At 34.7% G+C, this 20,587-nt stretch overlaps 2 protein-coding genes across 2 annotated transcripts in view; both read left to right on the top strand.

Moving 5' to 3' along the window:
• LOC145691813 (uncharacterized) overlaps positions 1–20,587 on the top strand; it is a 108,529-nt gene that overhangs the window by 30,546 nt on the left and 57,396 nt on the right. The gene's annotated exons all lie outside the window — the stretch shown is intronic.
• LOC145692259 (uncharacterized) lies at positions 7,079–8,053 on the top strand. Its single transcript, XM_081767556.1, has one exon. It carries the CDS (start codon positions 7,079–7,081, stop codon positions 8,051–8,053), a length of 975 nt encoding a protein of 324 aa, XP_081623682.1.

Raw genomic sequence — 20,587 nt, 5'->3', positions numbered from 1 at the left:
CGTTTTCCGATTGGACTTCCAGTTAAAACTTTGAAAGCGTTACTACTTTCTTCCATTCTAACTACATGACATGCCTGCCTGAGTCTCCTAGCCTTAATGACCCTAATAATGTTTGGTAACCGATATAAATTATTTAGTTTCTCGTTATGAAGTTTCCGCCATTTCCCATTCCTGTTCCCCTTGGGTCCGAATATTCGTCTCAGGATCTTGTTCTCAAATACTTTCAGAATGTACACTTGTCCAATATATAATTCTATGCCTGAATTTTTCTAAGTCCCTTGAAATTCTAGGTTTTGCAACAACGCATTCGAAATAGTAAAAGGGGAAGTGATAGGAAAAATAACGAGACTGCTGAACACAGCTCACAATTCAGTGTTTGAAATACTCCATTTCTATTTATTTATTTATTTATTTATTTATTTATTTTTTGTTTGTTTGTGCCTTAATGTAATGATACTTCTAGAACAAAATAGTACCTTGGCAATTACAGAAAACTTGGTTGTAGGTAAAACACACACGCTTTTCGACCACAAAATTCAATAGGAAAAACAAGCATAGTTGTTAAGAAGTTTATTATCTATGCGTACAACTGTAGGATAGCTCTGTACTGGTTTCGATAGCCATGTGTGTGTTTACGTGTTTCTTTTTGGTAGGGATTCACGACTTTTGAAGCAGGTTCGAATCCCACTCGATCCTATTATTATTATTATTATTATTATTATTATTATTATTATTATTATTATTATTATTATTATTATTATTATTATTATTATTATTATTTGTAACTTTTCAGTTACTCTTACTGTACAATTTTATAATATGTGTATTATTAGGTGTACGCGGAGGTAATTGACAACTTCCTAATCTATCCAAAAACAAGAAGTCGTACAGGCGTGAAACCATTTCTATACGGGTATATCCCAATATGATTCGTTTTTAGAGGAAATCACTTCTTACATCGATCCATATGATTTTCGTAAACTTGGATGTAAATACAGATTTATTTATTTATTTATTTATTTATTTATTTTTTTTTATTTTATTTTATTTTATTTTATTTTTTTTTGTAAGTCCTGAGTAGATCTCAATAGTATACTCCAGTTACCACCATTTGCTACAGAGTCTGTCATGAAAATGCTTTCCGAGTTCCATAAAATACTGGGCGTCACTTTACACCAAACAATCTCATATGAGTATTTTTAGAGTAGATATAAGGCGTGTTTTCTATTGCTTTCAAATCCGTTTTCTCTCAGGTTCAAAGTGATGGATTAAGTGTATCCTAAATTACGAATTTCACCAATTGCATCCTGAATTATGTATTATAATCTCTCTATAAAGATAAATATGTGTTTACAAGTGAGCACTTAATTACAAGTGAGTTTCCTTGTAGAAAAGTTTGTTCGGGAAGAAATCAAAATGAATTGGGACCACATATTGAAACTATTCGATATATCTTAGCTCCAACCAAGGGCGATGTTTCAACAACTGAGGGAAAAGGGAAAGAAGTATATCTGGAAAGAACAATGAACTCGCTGCCTATATTGTTCAGCATTCAGATTTGGGAACAGGTCTGGCCAATGTTTTTCTCATGCTCTGCCGCAGATTTTTGTGTCCAGCACTTCTCCAGAGGGTAACCTCTTATACGGAATGCCAATAATTTTGATAATATACCAAATGCCTTCGATTCTTCAACACCATTTTGTGGATGACATCAATGTTTTCTGAGTCAATATCGCTGAAGGGTGCACCGTAACAAAGTTCATTATCAATGAACGTCTGATACTTTTGAAAATCCGCATCTCAATTTCTCACACTAGTATTAGAAGTTGCACGGTTCCTCAACTATTGACACATCAAAATGGATTTTTGGGGTCATATTCTTCGTATAGAAGTACTCAATAACTGCTCGGTTTTTTGCCCACTGTTCCTTGGACATGCCTATTTACAGGGATATTCTGTCGATGTATGGGGCTTGGGGCAAAAGTAAATTGTAGGGTCAGTGATATCAATGGGAATTCTGTATCCATCATGAATATTTTTGTGCTGGCTTGAACAATACATATCAATTACAGTGATATTTCGCTAAATATTTAGCACAGACAGTAATAATAATGATAATAATAAGATCCACTCCATAACATTACAATGTAGTACTTGGGATATGTTAAATAATATTCGCTAGCTTATACAATGTCTGAGATAAATTCAAACTAAATCAAAGTGGATATCGTATAAATATTTTCTATTTCCGTCCTCATCTTTATAGAAAAATTGGAAACTAGAAATCTATATACCTTCCAGTTTTGATTCTGATCCTCTTAGATCAAAAACTGTAATAGACAGAGAAAATTCTATGAATTTAGCGTGTGAAGAATAGGTTCCATCGCCGACTTTATCCCTCTGTTCCAATCGGAGGCTATAGCTCTACCACTTACGGTTAATATTAAAACTCATAGTATCAAAATCTACTGTTGTTTCACAACACGCAGCGGAATCAATTTGTTCATTAAAAGGGAAAGCAAAAATGAACTGAACAATCAACTAAGTTTTCAGTTAATAGTACTAATGAAACTTGAAAGTCTTTAATTTTACACGTATAATGGATTTCTAAAAGTCGATTATTTATTTCCATTACCACTATTACTGCTTTTATAATCACATTGTATTGTTTATTTGGCCCAAAAGGACCTAACCTTAAAAGAAAGGAACTTCTCGTCAGAGCCGTAGCTAGAGATTTCGGCGCCTGAGATGAAGTAGAATTCGGCGCCTCCTTACCAAGCTTTTTTTTTTTTTTTTTTTTTTTTTTTATATATATATAACATACAAGAGAAGCAGCTTTTATTACGCTATTCTGAATTTTTATCAAGCTGCTTGGACAGATCATTGCAACAGTCAAAAGTGTTCATTATGTATTCTTTTACAAATAAGAGCTGTTTTCAAGAGGCTTATTTTGGATTTATTTTGTTAAAATTGACAGAACTACCTTTCGTTGTAAACAAATCCACTTGGAGAACAGTTATGGAAATTTACATCTATTTACAACATTGCATAATATCCATAAAAAATGAAATTTCAATACATTAGAAACTATATGTTTTTAAAATGTTTGAAATGAGTGACGACATTAATTTTAAGTAATAATTATATACTTTTGAAATTTTATTCTCTCTGTGACCACACAAATAGCATTTTAATTTCAATTTTTTTATGGTAAAAATATTTTGTGAAATGTGACGGAAATTCAGAAGGAGTCTTCTTTGCGAATTTCTCAATATTGATCGATAGAGGTGAAGGATATGTTTAATGTTTGGATTTAAATCCAAAATATATTTTGGCTGCTATATATGTTTGGAATTATAGAAATTACTTAATTTCTTAAGGAATGAAAGTTGTGAATTTAAGGTTACTTGTTATTAATTAACATATTAAAACTACGCTAACACATACGTACGCACAAAAAATATCCTGGAGGTACAAGTAGTTGATGGAGAAATGATCCCAATAAATTCATTCAAATTGGAAGCCTTTCATATGTCAATGGAATAAAAACATAACACTGATAGTGGTCAGTCTTTGAAAAAGACAAAATTTGTTGGGTTAAGTTCTGACCCCTTAAGCTCCTATTCTACAATTACTTGAATTTTGAAAATGTTATTATTCCCCTTGTTAACTTTCATTTTTAATATTCCAGTGCAAACAGCTGCTTTCGTGTGTTTCTTCACTTGTCCCATTTCACACTTTCATTCTCACCGTCATGATTAATCCGATTGCGTAGAAAAGCAAAAGTAGAGTAGAAAAGAGTGATTAACAAAGCAAACTCCAGCATCAAAACGCCTAGCCCATATTTCTTACTTTAATCGTTTCTGATGTTGAAAACGCTCATGCGTACACTATAAGTCATAACTCGGCACTTTGTATATCATATTGTCATTAACAAATCATATATAACAATTTTCTTTAAATAAGAGTAAAAACTTGTTGTAACTGATATTGAAATGTTTGGATTGTGAGCGGAGCGAGCAAGACAATTTTTACAAATCTATTTATTTGCAAACCGATAACAATATTTAATAGGGCGCCAAAACATTTTTCGGGGCGACGCGTCGTTTACTCATATCCAACACTTTTTCTTTTTTCTTGCTCATTCAGCGCCCTCTTGCTATCAACGCCCGGGGCGACCGCCCTGCTCGCCCCCATCTAGCATGGTTCTGGTTCTCGTCCTATTCTCTTTCTTCTTTTTAAATAAACCCTACAGCAATTCATATTTGTTGACTTCTTTATTATTTCACTCTGAATAGAAATTAATCTGGAAAGAATAAACGCTCATTTTAGTAACAATTTAGTAGTATCCATGTACTCTTCAAAGAAATGAAAGAAAAAATAGAAAAAAATGCTCAGATTATTCATTTCCTTGGTGTTTGGAAAATTCTCGGATACAAATTGTAATCACTTAGCAAATCAAAAGAATTACTTCTCCTAAAGAAAGAAAGAAGGAAATGAATCATAAAATTAGAAAATGTAAAGCAAGAACAGCAGAAACGTTTTATTGAAAAAAAAAAAAAAAGAAATAACAAAAGCACTCAGTGGGATTCAAACCAGGTTCAAAAAATTTGAATTCCAATAGAAAGAAAGAAAGAAACACGTACGACTGTCGAAACACGCTGTTGAACTGTCTTTTAGTATTGATACAGATGGAACTCTTTTTTTTTTTTTTTTTTTTTTTTTTTTTTTTTTTTTTTTTTTTTCAAAAGCTTGGATGTTTTAACTAAACAAAGTTTTCTGTATTTGTCAAGGTACTATTTTGGTCTGAAACTAACATTACATTAAGTAATGGAAAAGGATCTAAGTATTTCGAACAGCAAACAAGAAGGTGTGTTGGGAAGGCTTCCCAACTCTTTTTTTTTTTTATGACTTCCCCTTCTATAACTGCGATCACATTGTTGCCAAATCTACAATTTTAAGGGGCTTAGAAAATTTCGGACACGCAATTATATCTTGGAGAAGTGTACATATATATACTGTATAGTAATTGAAATAGTGAGTGATAAAGTTCATTATATAATTATTGTGTAGAGTGTAAAAATGATTTTATGCCTCTTACAAGTTGTTCAGAAGAAGCATTGTCTTTTCTAATTATTAAATCTGTTTTAAACATTGACGAATTCTATACCATTTTGTTCAAATGTACATGTAATAGGGTCTATGAAATGATTATTAAACAAAATCAAAGTAAGACATTTAAAAAATTTTCTTCTTCATTCTTTATTTATCGATTTAGAAAGTAACGTTTTCCTTTATTTTGTAAAGGCAAATTTCACTTACAATTTGGTTAGGAACCAATTCCCCGTACAATTAGCTTTATATTCTTCTTTTTTTAGTGGATTTTTCATGTAGTTTTGGTCTTAATATATCTTGAATACAATTTTTTTCTTTGTTCTGAGAATACGCCAAAGAAAATTTAATTCTAAATTTGTTAAGAGCTCTAACGTTCGTACGTTTGGTGCATGTGGTCTCGGTACGATGCCCAGTGGGAGAGCGTTTTTGAATGTATTATAGTGAGTCAGATTCCACCTTAAATAATAGGTCCATGGTTCATATTGCTTTGACATTGATAAAAGGATACTGGTATGTTTTCTGTGAGTATGAATAATTTGCTGATACACAATCATAGTCATACATCTTGCGAATAAAATCAGAAAAATAAACACACTGCTGAACAAGACTGCACTTATTTAATATAAAAACACATTTATACGTGACGTTTCGATCTTCTAGCCAAGATCCTCATCAGACGTACACTGAGTGATACAAAAAACTACTCAAGTATATATACACAATTCATCTCCCTATCTGTTCTCTCATTGGCCCGTTCAAACAGCCAATCAGAAGCGTGGAAATCTATCTGAACTGACCAATGGGAAAACATAACATTCTATCAGAAGGAAACAACAAGGAGCAAGCAGGCATTGAATACATTAATTCACATACATTTTCCTGTATTTATCAATAATATTTCTCCATTCTTTATTAATGCTGATACCTTTGGTCCAGTTCATTAAGTTTACATCCCCTTCCTTTTCTATCCACCAGGCCTCTTTCCACTTTCTCGGCCACAACCTTTTTTCCCGTTCCAGCACAATAACTTCTTCCCAGTTCACATCATGTCCTTTTTCTTTTACATGTTTAAAGATTGCGTTAGTTTCTCTGTCATATTTCACATCACTTTTATGTTGTTTAATTCTTTCTTTCAATAATTTCCCCGTCTCCCCAATATATTTCATATCACAATCCTTACAATTTATACAATAAATGACAACTTTCTGATCTCTTTTTTTCTTTAATCCTCCCTTTGCTTTTGACCATGTCCAACAACGTTCTGCTACCTTTTCTATACACCTTGACCTCTTGCTTTCTTAACATCTTTTTTAAAATCTCGGTATCTTCTCCTAGCCCTACAATGCCTTTCCATACCCCCTCTTTGTCCTCCCCACTTTTACCTTTTCCAGAGACCACAGATGCTTTAACGATATCCCTTTTACTATAACCATTCTCATACAGCTGTTCTTTAAAGATTTCCACATTCTCTTCTACATTTTTGTTACAAATTTTGGTAATTCTTTCTAACATATTTCTTATGAAATTAACTTATGTGCTTCTATCTACATTACTTTTCTTATTACAATAAATACCAGCATTACATTCTTTTTGATACCATTGAGTCTTAATACTCTTCCCTTCCTTACTCATTAAAATGTCAAGATAACATAATACACCTCCCTGCTTTGTCTCTAGTTCCAATTCTATTCCCTTCTCCTTATCTTCAATACTACCAACGAACTCTATCAACTCTTCTTTCGATCCTTCCCATATCCCAAAACAATCATCAACGTATCTACATAAAAATCAAATCTTTCATGAAGTCCAAGTGTCAGAAGAAGAGAAGTCTTTTCTTTCATTGGGTTTTAAATTTAAAGTGAAAGACGGAACAAGCAGGGTCGATGACATAGTCTAATCTATAGAAGAAGCGTTGAACGAAGTTAAAGAAGAAGAGGATAGAGATAGGTTAAGAAGGAAGGCAATGGTTTTGGTAAAGAAAGAAATTCACAGAAGATCTTCGAATTCGACAAAAGAAGAAAGAAGAGGATATGATAGCTTTAGGAAAAGGAAGGACATAGTGTTAGAGAGAGCTGACAAAGGAGGGGAGACAGTGGTAATGAATAAAGAGTGGTATGAGGACAAGGTGAAGGATTTGGTGGATGGACAATATGAATTAGTTGACAAGAAGAAAGAAGAACTAAAAGAAGAATGTAAAAGAAAGGGACTTAAGAAATGGATGAATAAAGATGGAAGAGTGCCGGTGTTAAAGGGTTTTCCAAAAATACACAAAAAGGAAATAAAGCTTAGGCCAGTTATGGACTGTAGGGATAATTATTTGGAACCGCTAGAAAGTGAATTGAAACCAGTGTTAGAGTGGGTAAGAGAGAGACAAAAGACTTTGGCAGTTAAAGACTATAGAGAAGTAATAAACTACACCACTAATGCTATAATTAATAATGATTGTATTTTGTTTAGTTTAGATGTTAAAGCCATGTTCCCTAGTCTAAAGAGAAGTGCTATACTTGATACGATTAAGAGAGTTATGGGGGAAGAATGTGTTAAAGGCTGGAAATGGGAGAAAGTTAGGAAAGCCCTCAACTTAATATGGGAGTTTGGTTTTTGTAAAGTTAAGAATGACATATATAAGATTAAGGATGGTTTAAGTATAGGATCCAAGATAATTCCGGTATTGTCTGATATCATTATGAATGTGTGGGAGAAGGATGTAGTAGAAAAGGGGAAAGAAAAGATTCAATTTTTATGTAGATACGTTGATGATTGTTTTGGAATATGGGAAGGATCGAAAGAAGAGTTGATAGAGTTCGTTGGTAGTATTGAAGATAAGGAGAAGGGAATAGAATTAGAACTAGAGACAGAGCAGGGAGGTGTATTATGTTATCTTGACATTTTAATGAGTAAGGAAGGGAAGAGCATTAAGACTCAATGGTATCAATAAGAATGTAATGCTGGTATTTATTGTAATAAGAAAAGTAATGTAGATAGAAGCACATAAGTTAATTTCATAAGAAATATGTTAGAAAGAATTACCAAAATTTGTAACAAAAATGTAGAAGAGAATGTGGAAATCTTTAAAGAACAGCTGTATGAGAATGGTTATAGTAAAAGGGATATCGTTAAAGCATCTGTGGTCTCTGGAAAAGGTAAAAGTGGGGAGGACAAAGAGGGGGTATGGAAAGGCATTGTAGGGCTAGGAGAAGATACCGAGATTTTAAAAAAGATGTTAAGAAAGCAAGAGGTCAAGATGTATAGAAAAGGTAGCAGAACGTTGTTGGACATAGTCAAAAGCAAAGGGAGGATTAAAGAAAAAAGAGATCAGAAAGGTGTCATTTATTGTATAAATTGTAAGGATTGTGATATGAAATATATTGGGGAGACGGGGAAATTATTGAAAGAAAGAATTAAACAACATAAAATTAATGTGAAATATGGCAGAGAAATTGACGCAATCTTTAAACATGTAAAAGAAAAAGGACATGATGTGAACTGGGAAGAAGTTATTGTGCTGGAACGGGAAAAAAGGTTGTGGCCGAGAAAGTGGAAAGAGGCCTGGTGGATAGAAAAGGAAGGGGATGTAAACTTAATGAACTGGACCAAAGGTATCAGCATTAATAAAGAATGGAGAAATATTATTGATAAATACAGGAAAATGTATGTGAATTAATGTATTCAATGCCTGCTTGCTCCTTGTTGTTTCTTCCTGGTAAAATGATATGTTTTCCCATTGGTCAGTTCAGATAGATTTCCACGCTTCTGATTGGCTGTTTGAACGAGCCAATGAGAGAGCAGATAGGGAGATGAATTGTGTATATATATTTGAGTAGTTTTTTGTATCACTCAGTGTACGTCTGATGAGGATCTGATGAGGATGAGCTAGAAGATCGAAACGTCACGTGTAAATGTGTTTTTATATTAAATAAGTGCAGTCTTGTTCAGCAGTGTATTTATTTTTAAGAATTTGCTATTTCTATATTCTAAGCTACGTACTGTTTGGTAACTCTGAACCAATATGGTTACATAACTTGGAATACACTCAGTTTATAACAAGAATAATACATTTATTTATTTAATAGGGTTGAATGATTAGCGTAAGCACAATTAATTAATCCAGTGTTGGTTTAATTTAGTGCTTGGATATTTTTGCTGTGTGAAAAAAATGTTTCTATATATGAAAGAATAACCCAATAACTGAAATGTAGATAGGTGGCTTGATTTTGACTTTTAGATGTATGGTAGAAAAATACACCAAAAACTTATTAAAGACGACGAAATAATTTCAGTCTCACATATATAAAAATAAGAAGAATATGTAAATTATTTCTTTTGTAATACATAAGTGCGTATTATACAAAATCAAAATTTAACTTTTTACACATCTAAAGTACTTGGCAGTTTTTCTAAATGAAATTTAAAGTCTGAACAACAGGTTTGTATCTATGTAATAGTTTGAGCTCAGAATGTTTACAATTAAAATAAAAAAGAAATTGGTTGGGAATTAGCTGAGAGGGAACTGTATAATGACGGACGTCATAGGAGGTACGATGGAAGGGAAAAGTGGGAAGAGGCTAGAATTGACGCAAGTACTGAACCAGATAATTGTTACGTCAAAACGAAGAGCTTGGCCGAGGATAATAATGTATGGAAACTTCTCAGTTTCCTCCCAGTGATTGTAAAATACTTATGATGGCGATGGTTTGCAATGTATGCTGTAAGAATGAAAATATCAGAAGTGGTTTACCGACGCTAAATTTGTATTTAAGCTCTCTTATGATGAATTAATTTGGATAAATTTAACTACTTTAAGGAAAGTTTTTTTTTTATTTTTTTTTATTTTCAATAGAAAATTATACCACCTGAACACACATATATACAGTTTGTTCAGAAATTCAGTGACGAAATTCTGGGAGGTGATTCCTAATGTCAAATGAATGAAAGAAGTTATAATAAACATTGGTCATGAAACGTCTCCTTTCAGAGTTATATGAAACTATTGGACTTATCGCAAGCGGTTGAAAGAATTAAAAAGAGACTTGGCTCTCACTAATCCTCCGGTAACCAGCGAAAGGAATGCTAAATTCATAATTAATACTATATCCTCATACACCAACTTCCTTTTTACAAGTGGGTTCGTCGGTACACGAGGATGATTAAAAAAAAGAAAGAAAAAAAAAAGTGGATGTTTAAATAGAGCGCATATTGGTTCCTATGTAATCCCTTAAGCCGCCTGCGACAGGTCCCATAAGTTTGAAGTCAGGACGTTTTAAAACGTGACGTTCTGCATTCTCGACGGTTTATAACTGAAAAGACGCGTTTTTTCGATCCATGTTTATTAGAACATTTTTCTTTTGTTTGATATATTGAATCATCTTCACGAGTTTGTTAATTAAATTCTTAAACGTAATGTACATGTACAGGCCGGTCCGGAAGTGGGCGTACCCCCCTTTAGTTTCAACAGTATAATGTTAGTTATGGTAGAATGTCTGTACACAGTTACCTTGAAGTCTTAAGAGTCATAAACATCGGTATGACCACCATCCATGTCGTAACACAGCTGAATTCTGCGCTAAGTTCTCGCAGATGTTTTGCGGAGATACTTCGGAGTCACGAGGGTGAAGGCGTGTTCCACAACTGCTCGTAATTCCTGTGTTGTATGATATCGAGTGTTTCTTACTTGTTGCTTTATGAAAGCCCAGAGAGCATTGTCTGGTGTCGTCAGATCGGGACTTCTTTGAGGCCAGGTAAAGGGAGCTGGTGAAGATGCACAACCTCTTCCAATCCAGCGGCCAGGAAACGTCTGATTTAGATAATTGTTTTTCACCCGAGATTACGACATGGATGGTGGTCATACCGATGTTTTTGACTCTTAAGACTTCAAGGTAACTGTGTACAGACATTCTACCATAACTAACATTACACTGTTGAAACTAAAGGGGGGAGGTTACGCACACTTCCGGACCACGCTGTACAATAATTACTTACCAGAAAATGGTGAAAATAGTCACAATGTTTAAAAATCTACTTTATGAACACCTACGCTAATATGCTTCATTGGATAGAAGAAAAATGAACATGTAATCTTCATTCCAACATGACGCTTATCTTGACGCTTTTCGCCTTTCTCTTTGTTCTTTAATTTTTCTTATATCTTTCCCTCGCTGCTTAATAAAGTATTTAGCGAAAGAGCTCATAATGTACTTTATTTAGTGTTGTGGTTAGATAAAACCATGAGTGATAAATGGCGAAAAACTTTCAAGAACGATGTTATTCAAAAAGTAGTCTGTTCATAGAATATGCTGATATACGTCCCTTCACCCCCCTTCGTATTCAAATTGCCGACACAAGATCCCGGTGTTCCGTCTGTCGATTATTTGGCCATTTCACTGGAATGAGTAAGTCTAATTGTAGTTTTCCTTGTTTACTTAAAAATAATAAAGTATTTGTATATTTAACACCTCGTCCCCCACCACTTAGGATGCAATGTGCGACACAATATCTTCCTCTGGAAAACCCTGAAGATGCATGTATGTATTACTATCAGGTATCTCATCCGGGTCTCCCATCCAATGCAATTATGGGATGATGCTTCAAGCAATCGTTTATACATTTTATTTAAGCTTCGGTTAGGTTTGCATGATAGATAAGCACTCAAATCGGTAGAAACGACGTTATATTATTTTTACTTTCAATAAATAATCCCTTCGTCTCCTTATCATTCCTGGATAAATATATACGGTAGTCAGCCACGTCTTCTAAACAATTGAAAGCGATATCGTCATACGTATGGTTTGAATCTTCTTTACATACAGAGACTGTTTCATTTCCAAGATTTAAATTGAAATTCTTTTCATTTTAATAATATGAAAAACTCAATCGGAGGGTTTACAACCCCCTTCGATACGCCACTGTATATTGTGAATAGTAAATTAACTCATTATCATTAGAGGTTCAGCATGATTGTATCTTCAACATGGAAATTTCTAGAAATCTTGATCTCTATATTTTTGTATTGGTCTCGTGTGTTTCTATTTTGACAAGTTTTATGTCATTTTGTGTAGTATATACTATTTACCAATAAATTTTAATATAATCTCACGTTAGATTGTATATGCTATTAAACACTTTCTTCTTAAATGGTTGATAGGTTAAAGATAGCGTTCCTTTCGATCACTGAGACTATATAAGACGTGGACGTACAATTTATCGTGGAGTCCAAATCACCGTAATTTGATCACATTTCAAGGCTCTTCTACGGGAATCGAATCCGGGACCCCAGTATGTACCCCGAAAATGCACGCGCTAGCTACTAGACCATTGGTATTTTTTCATCTACGAATTTTTTCGAAACAGCTGTAAGTTACATTTACTATTGTAATTAACAGTTGTATCGAAGTACAACAGAAGTTAAAGTTTACAGTTATTTTACTGTAACTTATAACTGTAAGTTAATATAAGTTACGTTTAAGAAAGCTCACAAACTTCATTTTCAAGGAGCATAGGTTAAACTGAATTTTCAAGAATACTTATCTGGAGAAGTTGAAATAAACATTTAAGTTGAAATAAACATTTACATTGAAATAAACATCTTCAAATGGTCTTTATTATATTTTAAAGTACGAATTGTTCTAAATCTGTGCATTGTTGTCTTTTGGAGCCACAAAATTCCTAATCCTGTTCCTTTTAGCTATTTCCAAAATTGCACTAACCAAAACCATATCTTCCTCATTAGACTGTTGAGCCTAATGTGTTGGATATATAGGTGAAACATAACTAACTTAGTTTCGTGTTGTATGCCTAACTTTCCTAAATTTAAGGAGTGTGCTGTTTCCTATAAGATACATATCATATTACAAATTATTTTGTTAAGGCCGTTTTATTTAATGTGAATTTTGTAGTTTTTAATTACAAGCAATTAAAATCCATGCAATTTATTGTGGAACAAAACACACGATTTTTCCTCCAGGTTAATCACTGTAGGCTCAAGAAAGCTACAATATAAGCAAAAAGCTTGATATATAGATATTTTTCAGTACAGAGGAAACAAACATCACTTTCAAGAAGTTTAAAAATTAAAATACAAACTTTTTTTTTCTACGCAAAATACGTATATCTAGTTCGTGGCACTAATTTTGGAAATTCTAGGGAGAAGAATTTCCCGGATATAAATGGATATAGATACATGGATATATAAACAGTCTCTTTCTTTTGAGTTGTTAGCCATGAAGAGACAAAATTTATTTATGTAGAAGTTCTGGCGAATATAAAACTATGAAATTAGTATACGGATGTTTTATGATTCACAATTCACAGATATAAAATTTGATACAATTCAGGGAGTGACGAATAAAGTTAAAGTTTTTCGGGAAATAGTTAACAATTCAAAAACAAACAACGATTGTGAAGAAGTTTAAGATATACAGTACGTATGCATGGAAATTTAAGCACAGCAGATAAAAAAAATTAGTTACTCTCGATAGATGTTATCTAATACTTGGTAGAACACCGTCTCAAGTCTAGACAACCGCCCAGATTCTGTTTGGAAGTGACTCTACGATTTATTGTAGGTATGCTATATCGATGAGAATCCACTCGCTTATTAGATCACGTAATTTCAACAAAGTACGAAGATATCCATTTCTACGTTTCACACACTGCTCCAAATATAGATTTTCAGCTGGATTCAAATCTTGGGATTTTTCAGGCCAGACGAGGTGCAACAGGGTCCAGGTATTTCTTAGACTATATACAAATACTTTGAGCAATGCGTACACAGCGGTTATCATCTTACAAGGAACCGCAGATATCTATCAGAGCCCGATGCTCATGAAACTTTGTACATATAGAGAGTGACTCGGGAAACTCGCACAGCCAAAATTGTAGTTGCAGTGTCCAAGAGGTTGGGACACTAGGGCTCGAGAAAGGTCAAGAGTGGAACGTCAGTACATTAAGGACATGGTGAGAATATGCACGTTTTTCTTTAAAACTGGTCATTGTAACGACACGAAATGAGCATACGAGATGGATACGAGATGGTAGATATGATCTGTTAAAAGTGATAAAAAATATCCGCCATCTTGAAAGAGGCCATGTTGAAGCTGGTGCGATTGGTGTAAATGAGAAGAGGGTCATACGATGCATCAATTTGAACTTAAATAGACTCAAACACCTGTTGATGAAGTCTGTAGTGGGATTGCATTATCGCTGTGCTTCTGGTAGACTGGTTTAGGTACAAGATGAGCAAAATGTATCTCATGACACTGGAGCAGGTAGAGCAAAATAGAATTTTAGCCCTACGTGATTTGTGTAAGAGACAACATGTAATTGGCATGGGTGGGCTGATAAGACGTGTTCGATGTGCATAATAATGCCATGGTTGGTATATACTAGTAACTATTTATCAGTAAGTACGCCAGAAATTTTTACTTGGGGGTGTGTTGAAAATAAAAGGGGGTGTGCTCTCAGAATAGTGATATAATTTTTAAACAAACTCAAACAAGAAAACAGTATATTTTGTTACGCAACTATTGCACCACCACCACCACCACCACCACCACCACCACCACCACCACCACCACCACTACTACTACTACTACTACTACTACTACTACTACTACTACTACTACTACTACTACTACTACTACTACTACTACTACTACTACTACTACTACTACTACTACTACTACTACTACTACTACTACTACTACTACTACTACTACTACTACTACTAATAATAATAATAATAATAATAATAATAATAATAATAATATCAGCTAGGTTCAGTAAAGTAAGTTCGCACATTTGAGCAGTAATACAGTGAAACCTCTCAAAACGGACATCGGTGGAACACGATTATTTGTCGGTAAATGAGAGGTGTCCCTAAATGGAAGAGTTCTCTCTCATAACACCACAACACACATATTTATGGAATGGAAGAATAAGAAAGTTTGTCCTCTTATAAAGATGTCCACTATTGAGAGATGCTCGCTAAGAGAGGCTTCACTGTATTAGGAATTAACCTCCACTATTTTACCCAGTAATTACACATGAATTGATTACATACGAATTATTGTAATTATTTTGCAAAATTCTGCTATTATTTCAATTTATTCACCCCCAGCAAGTTTTAGTGGAGTGGGGCAAAATATTACTTGGGAAAAATCCCTCGTTTCATGCTGAAATCACATTCGTTTAGTAATTTATGCTGTACATAGTTCCAATTTCATTATTTTAATATTCTAAACCTGTTGTTAACGTTAATTGTTGTAATATTATTTGATCTCTTAATCTCCGTTTCTGCCCCTTACTGGCTACGTTATTGGCTCTGAATATCTTTCATAAGAAAATTATTCATCGATTTAGTTCTTTTCCAGTTTTTCAATTTACAAATATTTTGTATCTTTCTGTTTTGCCTTCTTTAATATACCCTAATTTTAATAATACCTGGGCTTATAGTGGTCTGGTCTCTTGTAAATATTTGAAAGTGACCAAAAAATGGCCAAAAGCACACGAAAAAATGACCAAAATCTCATTATGCCCCTTTTTACCTTTATCAATTTCTCCATCGCCTTTCTCTTTGTTGCTTTGTTTCTTCTTTACTTCTTATGGGCCGCGGTGGCTCAGTGGTAGAGCGTTCACCTCTGGTGCTTGGGGTTGCGGGTTCGATCCCAGCCCCCGCCAAGTGAACTTTGTGGTGGACAAACACCGTGTGCGTGGGTTTTCTCGGGGTTCTCCCGTTTCCTCTCACTTTCTTCATCCCACCATTTCATTCATTACTCATCATCACCGTCTCCTTTAGCCTAACCGGCATAACCGTTCGACGTAAAACTCAATGATTTCATTTCATTTTCTTCTTTACTTCTTCTTTTTGAGATTCCTCCTTTCTTAGGTTTTCAAAATAAGCTTTGTAGTTACGGTAAGCAGACTTAGGAGAGGTAAAAAGCTTCTGAGTAAGTGGAACCAGTTCTGGCCTATTTCCGAATTTCTTCATCCCAGACATTATATTTACGAGGGTCATTCGGAAAGTAAAGAACGTTTTTGTATAAACACTTTAATAACTGATATACAAAGGCGAAATTTGTGTTACATACTATGTGATACTTAAGTTACTTTTCGACATAGTCACCGTGTAAATGTAAACACTTGTCATACCGTGGTACAAGTTTTTCTATGCCTTCGGCATACACAGTTGCCGCCAAACTGTTGAACCAATCACTAACAGCTTCCTTAAGTTCTTGAAATTTCAGGAAAGAATTCGTGCAGCCCATCAATAGTGAATCGCCTATCCTCTTGAATTTTCCGCTCAATTCTTCCTTTGAGTTCGTCAGTCACAACAGAAGGCCGGCCCGAGCGTTCCTCATCGTGCACATTCGTCCGTCCGTCATTAAACATAATGCACCACTTACGAACTGATGCTTCATTCATTACATTTCCATACACCTCAGTGATTTGTCTATAAATTTCTATCGGACGCACTTTTCTTGCATTCAAAAATCTTATCACACTACGAACCTCACACTTGGCGGGATCAGTAATTGTATCGCACATTTTACAGTCGCACAGCGAAGCAATAACGGACCGTAGCGGATCGCAGCTGGTGCCAGACTGAGGCTAAAGCATGCCAAGGTCAATAACCCAGCGGCAGCGGGGGTGGGGGAACACGCGCACACGCTAGCGCAAAACATTCTTTACTTTCCGAATGACCCTCGTAACTTCGCATTAAGAGTTCTCAAAAACGTGAAATATTCAAATTCACCACCTACTCTTAAGAAGAACATACAAGGAGCATAACACAAGACGAACATGATGAACCACTCATGCACAAACACACACATACAACGTTAACTATTACGAGAGAAAACTAAACGACTGTTATAATAGAAGAAAGAATAGATACAGAAGGGTTCTCAACCCCACCTTGAGAGCTTAAGCATCCACCAACCATCCACTGTGCTTTAGAAAGAATAAAAGCTGAAGTGAGAATAAAGCTGACTGTTTCACATGTGGCAACAAGTACTGAAGCTTTCAGAAGAGTAATGAGTAACAAGTTTCTGCCTTTTTCCATTTGTTTTTATATTTTTCTTAGAAAACTGCCAATGCAAAACATAAATCACACCAAAAAGTCACTTTACCTCTCAAAAATGTAACTTTTAGTGACAAATTTGAAAAAAGTAACTTTTAGTGACCAACTTAAAAAAAAAAAAAGTAAATTTTAGTTAAAAAAGTGACGCGCAATGAGTCCTGTTCCACTCAATGAATTTACATGAATAAAAAATATACTTTACAAAAAATTAAGCTAGCGCCAAATGCTTTCCTGCATAACACTAGACTCAGTCTAAAATATATATAATTCTTACTTCGATCGATCTTTTCATTTCTAAAAACGTTTTGACTACACCCTTCTAACGTCCGTCCGTTGATACACCACTTGCAGAGCAGCGAAACCAGCCACAGAGCTTTGGGGGGACAAGAATATGTTAGGAGGGGCCAAGTCATTAAAAATGCTCTTACAAATATCTAAATTGTGCATTTTGTATTGAGGTCTGAAGGAGACGTGAAAAATTAAGGGAGGTCCAGGCCCTCCCTAGCTCCCCTCTGGTTGCGAGCTGTTGCAGAGTAGCACTTATCAACTGAATCTGGTATAGGCTTATAACTATATTGTCACACTTTTCCTTATTGAGGAGGAGGTAGGTGAACGACCGCTCAAGACGTTGCCAATTTCAGTCATCTGCATCTGTCCATCAATCTCTTTTCTCGGAAACGACCACGGAGCCCAGGAGAGTAGGTATGAGCGGGTCTGTTTTGTCAATTGTTTCGATCGAAACACCGCCCGAAACAATGAGTTCATGTGATTCTCGAAGTCGTACATGAGAACGAGGTCGCTTCGTATTTTGAAGTGAAATAAATAAATAAGAATATTGCCTTCTTTCCTAAACGCTAAACCTTTTTTAACTTGATGTAATAAATAACCTATATGATACTGGTTGATACAATTGGATTTGGGGGAGTATTCCTTTTCCATCCAGGGGTGTGTGTAAAGAAATTTGGAGGGGTGTTAAGGGGTGTTGGGGGTGTAGATTACTCCCTGCTATTTATTATATTTCCATTAATTCAAATAGATATCAGAATAGAATTGTTCTACACGAAAAGACCATACACACCAATTATATGTTGTTTCTAACACAAATCAAGTAGTGTTACAACTATATTTTGCTATGTTTTTCTAGTTACACAGATCCCACTGATAGCGCTCCATACTCACCATCTACTCGAGTATCATGAGATACATTTTGCTCATCTTGTACCTAAACCAGTCTACCAGAAGCACAGCAATAATGCAATCCCACAACAGACTTCATCAACAGGTGTTTGAGTCTATTTACGTTCAAATTGATGCATCGTATGACCCTCTTCTCATTTACACCAATCGCACCAGCTTCAACATGGCCTCTTTCAAGATGGCGGATATTTTTTATCACTTCTACCATCTCGTATCCATCTCGTATGCTCATTTCGTGTCGTTACAATGACCAGTTTTAAAGAAAAACGTGCATATTCTCACCATGTCCTTAATGTACTGACGTTCCACTCTTGACCTTTCTCGAGCCCTAGTGTCCCAACCTCTTGGACACTGCAACTACAATTTTGGCTGTGCGAGTTTCCCGAGCCACTCTCTCTATATACAAAGTTTCGTGAACATCGGGCTCTGATAGATATCTGCGGTTCCTTGTTAGAAGATGGAAGTGTCCACTGCATTTTATCATGAAGATATTGGAATAATAACAACACCTGAACATTGAACATGTCCAAATAAGCATGCTGGCTCATGGTTACATTTACCTGTATGAATAGACCCAAGTCATGGCTTGAAAACATCCTTATACTATTATAGAACCTTCCTCCATGGTAAACTACATTCCCATACTGGGGGTGAAATACGTTATTGAACTTACGGTGCACTCGACGTCTTACATTGTTGGGTTACAGACAAGCCGGAACCATGTATCTAGATTACTGGATTTAACAATGTTACATGACCCCTACTGAGTAAAAGCAAATAATAATAATAATAATAATAATAATAATAATAATAATAATAATAATAAAGATATTTTACAAGTTAAGCCATATTTAGGGATGTACACGAGCCACTAATTGAAGCTGTCTCGTCTCGAAAGAGTCTCTTTCTGTTGGAAGAGTTCTATTCTCGAATCCCCTCACGAAAATTATCTCGTTTCATATCGTGCGTAACCCAATCCATGTTCTGTTTATGCATAGAATATATAGTCATGTTCTCAGGTTTTTAAGTATTCAAAGAAGATTCACCAGTAAATAAAATTATGTAATTCAAAAGCTTATATCAAAGTTTTAAAGAGAGAGACATACAGAAAGAAGAAATATAACTGAATTATGTGATTCTAGAAAGACTTAGATATGACTCCTGAGAAAGTTGAAATTGCAAGATTTTTCAATATAATTACAATAAAAAGTCATAAATTAAAGGAAAGTGAGAATCAACTAATAAAATAAGCTTACGTCATATGTGTTCGTGTTGTTTCCAAATCATATCAACAATTTTGTGTTTTCAAATCACATCAACAATTTAAACAGAAATGTCAGTCATGTAATAATCTTTTCAAAGCTATTCTTCATTCCTAATAGAGGACTGGGGCTGAAAACTTGCTAAACCTCTCCCTTACCTCTAAACCTTAGGGCCTAGTTGCAGACAGAAACAAGACTCATTAAACTATACTACGTATTTCGAGTCGAGTACGGTTCAGTGTCTGCGTTCTGAGCCTATTAAAGACTGCGTTCTGTGTAGCTTTACATGTTGTAGTGAGAAGGGATCGTTTATATAGTGCTTCAAATCTTCACTGCATTTAGTTTCCTTGATAATATTTTTTCGTAAATTTGTTGGGATTCCTCCACTGTTCTACTGTAGAAATTCTTGTCGAGAATGAAAACGATTTCGTTGATCAGACATGAAACTAGTCTGCTGTTTATTTAAGTTAGGATATTTTAGCGATCAGAGTTCTGACACCGTTTCGCGTTCTCGACTAGTTAGATCATTCCTTGTAGAACGTTGGACTATCTGCCTTGATACCACTAAATTGGGCAACAATATTTACTATGTGCCCATTGGCACGACCACACAATAGCTTCTTTTTGCCATTCTGTCATATCTTTGCTTTGACTCGTCTTGTAATAGTAATATATTGTATTAATTTAACTGATGAAAACTGCTGTACATCAGGTACAAGAAAAAGATTAATGTGATATAACGTTGCTATATAAATCAATAACGCTACCTTTAGTGTGTTCATGGATGTGTTTCTCATATTAGAGTGTAGATATATGAAAGAACAAATAATAAAAGATGTTGAAATGGAATTTACTGTGTTATTGTTTAACATGATTTACCTTACTGAATACATTAAACCCTTGAAGTAATTAGTATCTTATCACACTAATCTGCGAA

Source organism: Thermobia domestica, chromosome 8 (genome assembly GCF_964235325.1).
Source record: "Thermobia domestica chromosome 8, izTheDome1.hap1.1, whole genome shotgun sequence".
NCBI lineage: Eukaryota > Metazoa > Arthropoda > Insecta > Zygentoma > Lepismatidae > Thermobia > Thermobia domestica.
This window is presented reverse-complemented; position numbering and strand designations above follow the sequence as displayed.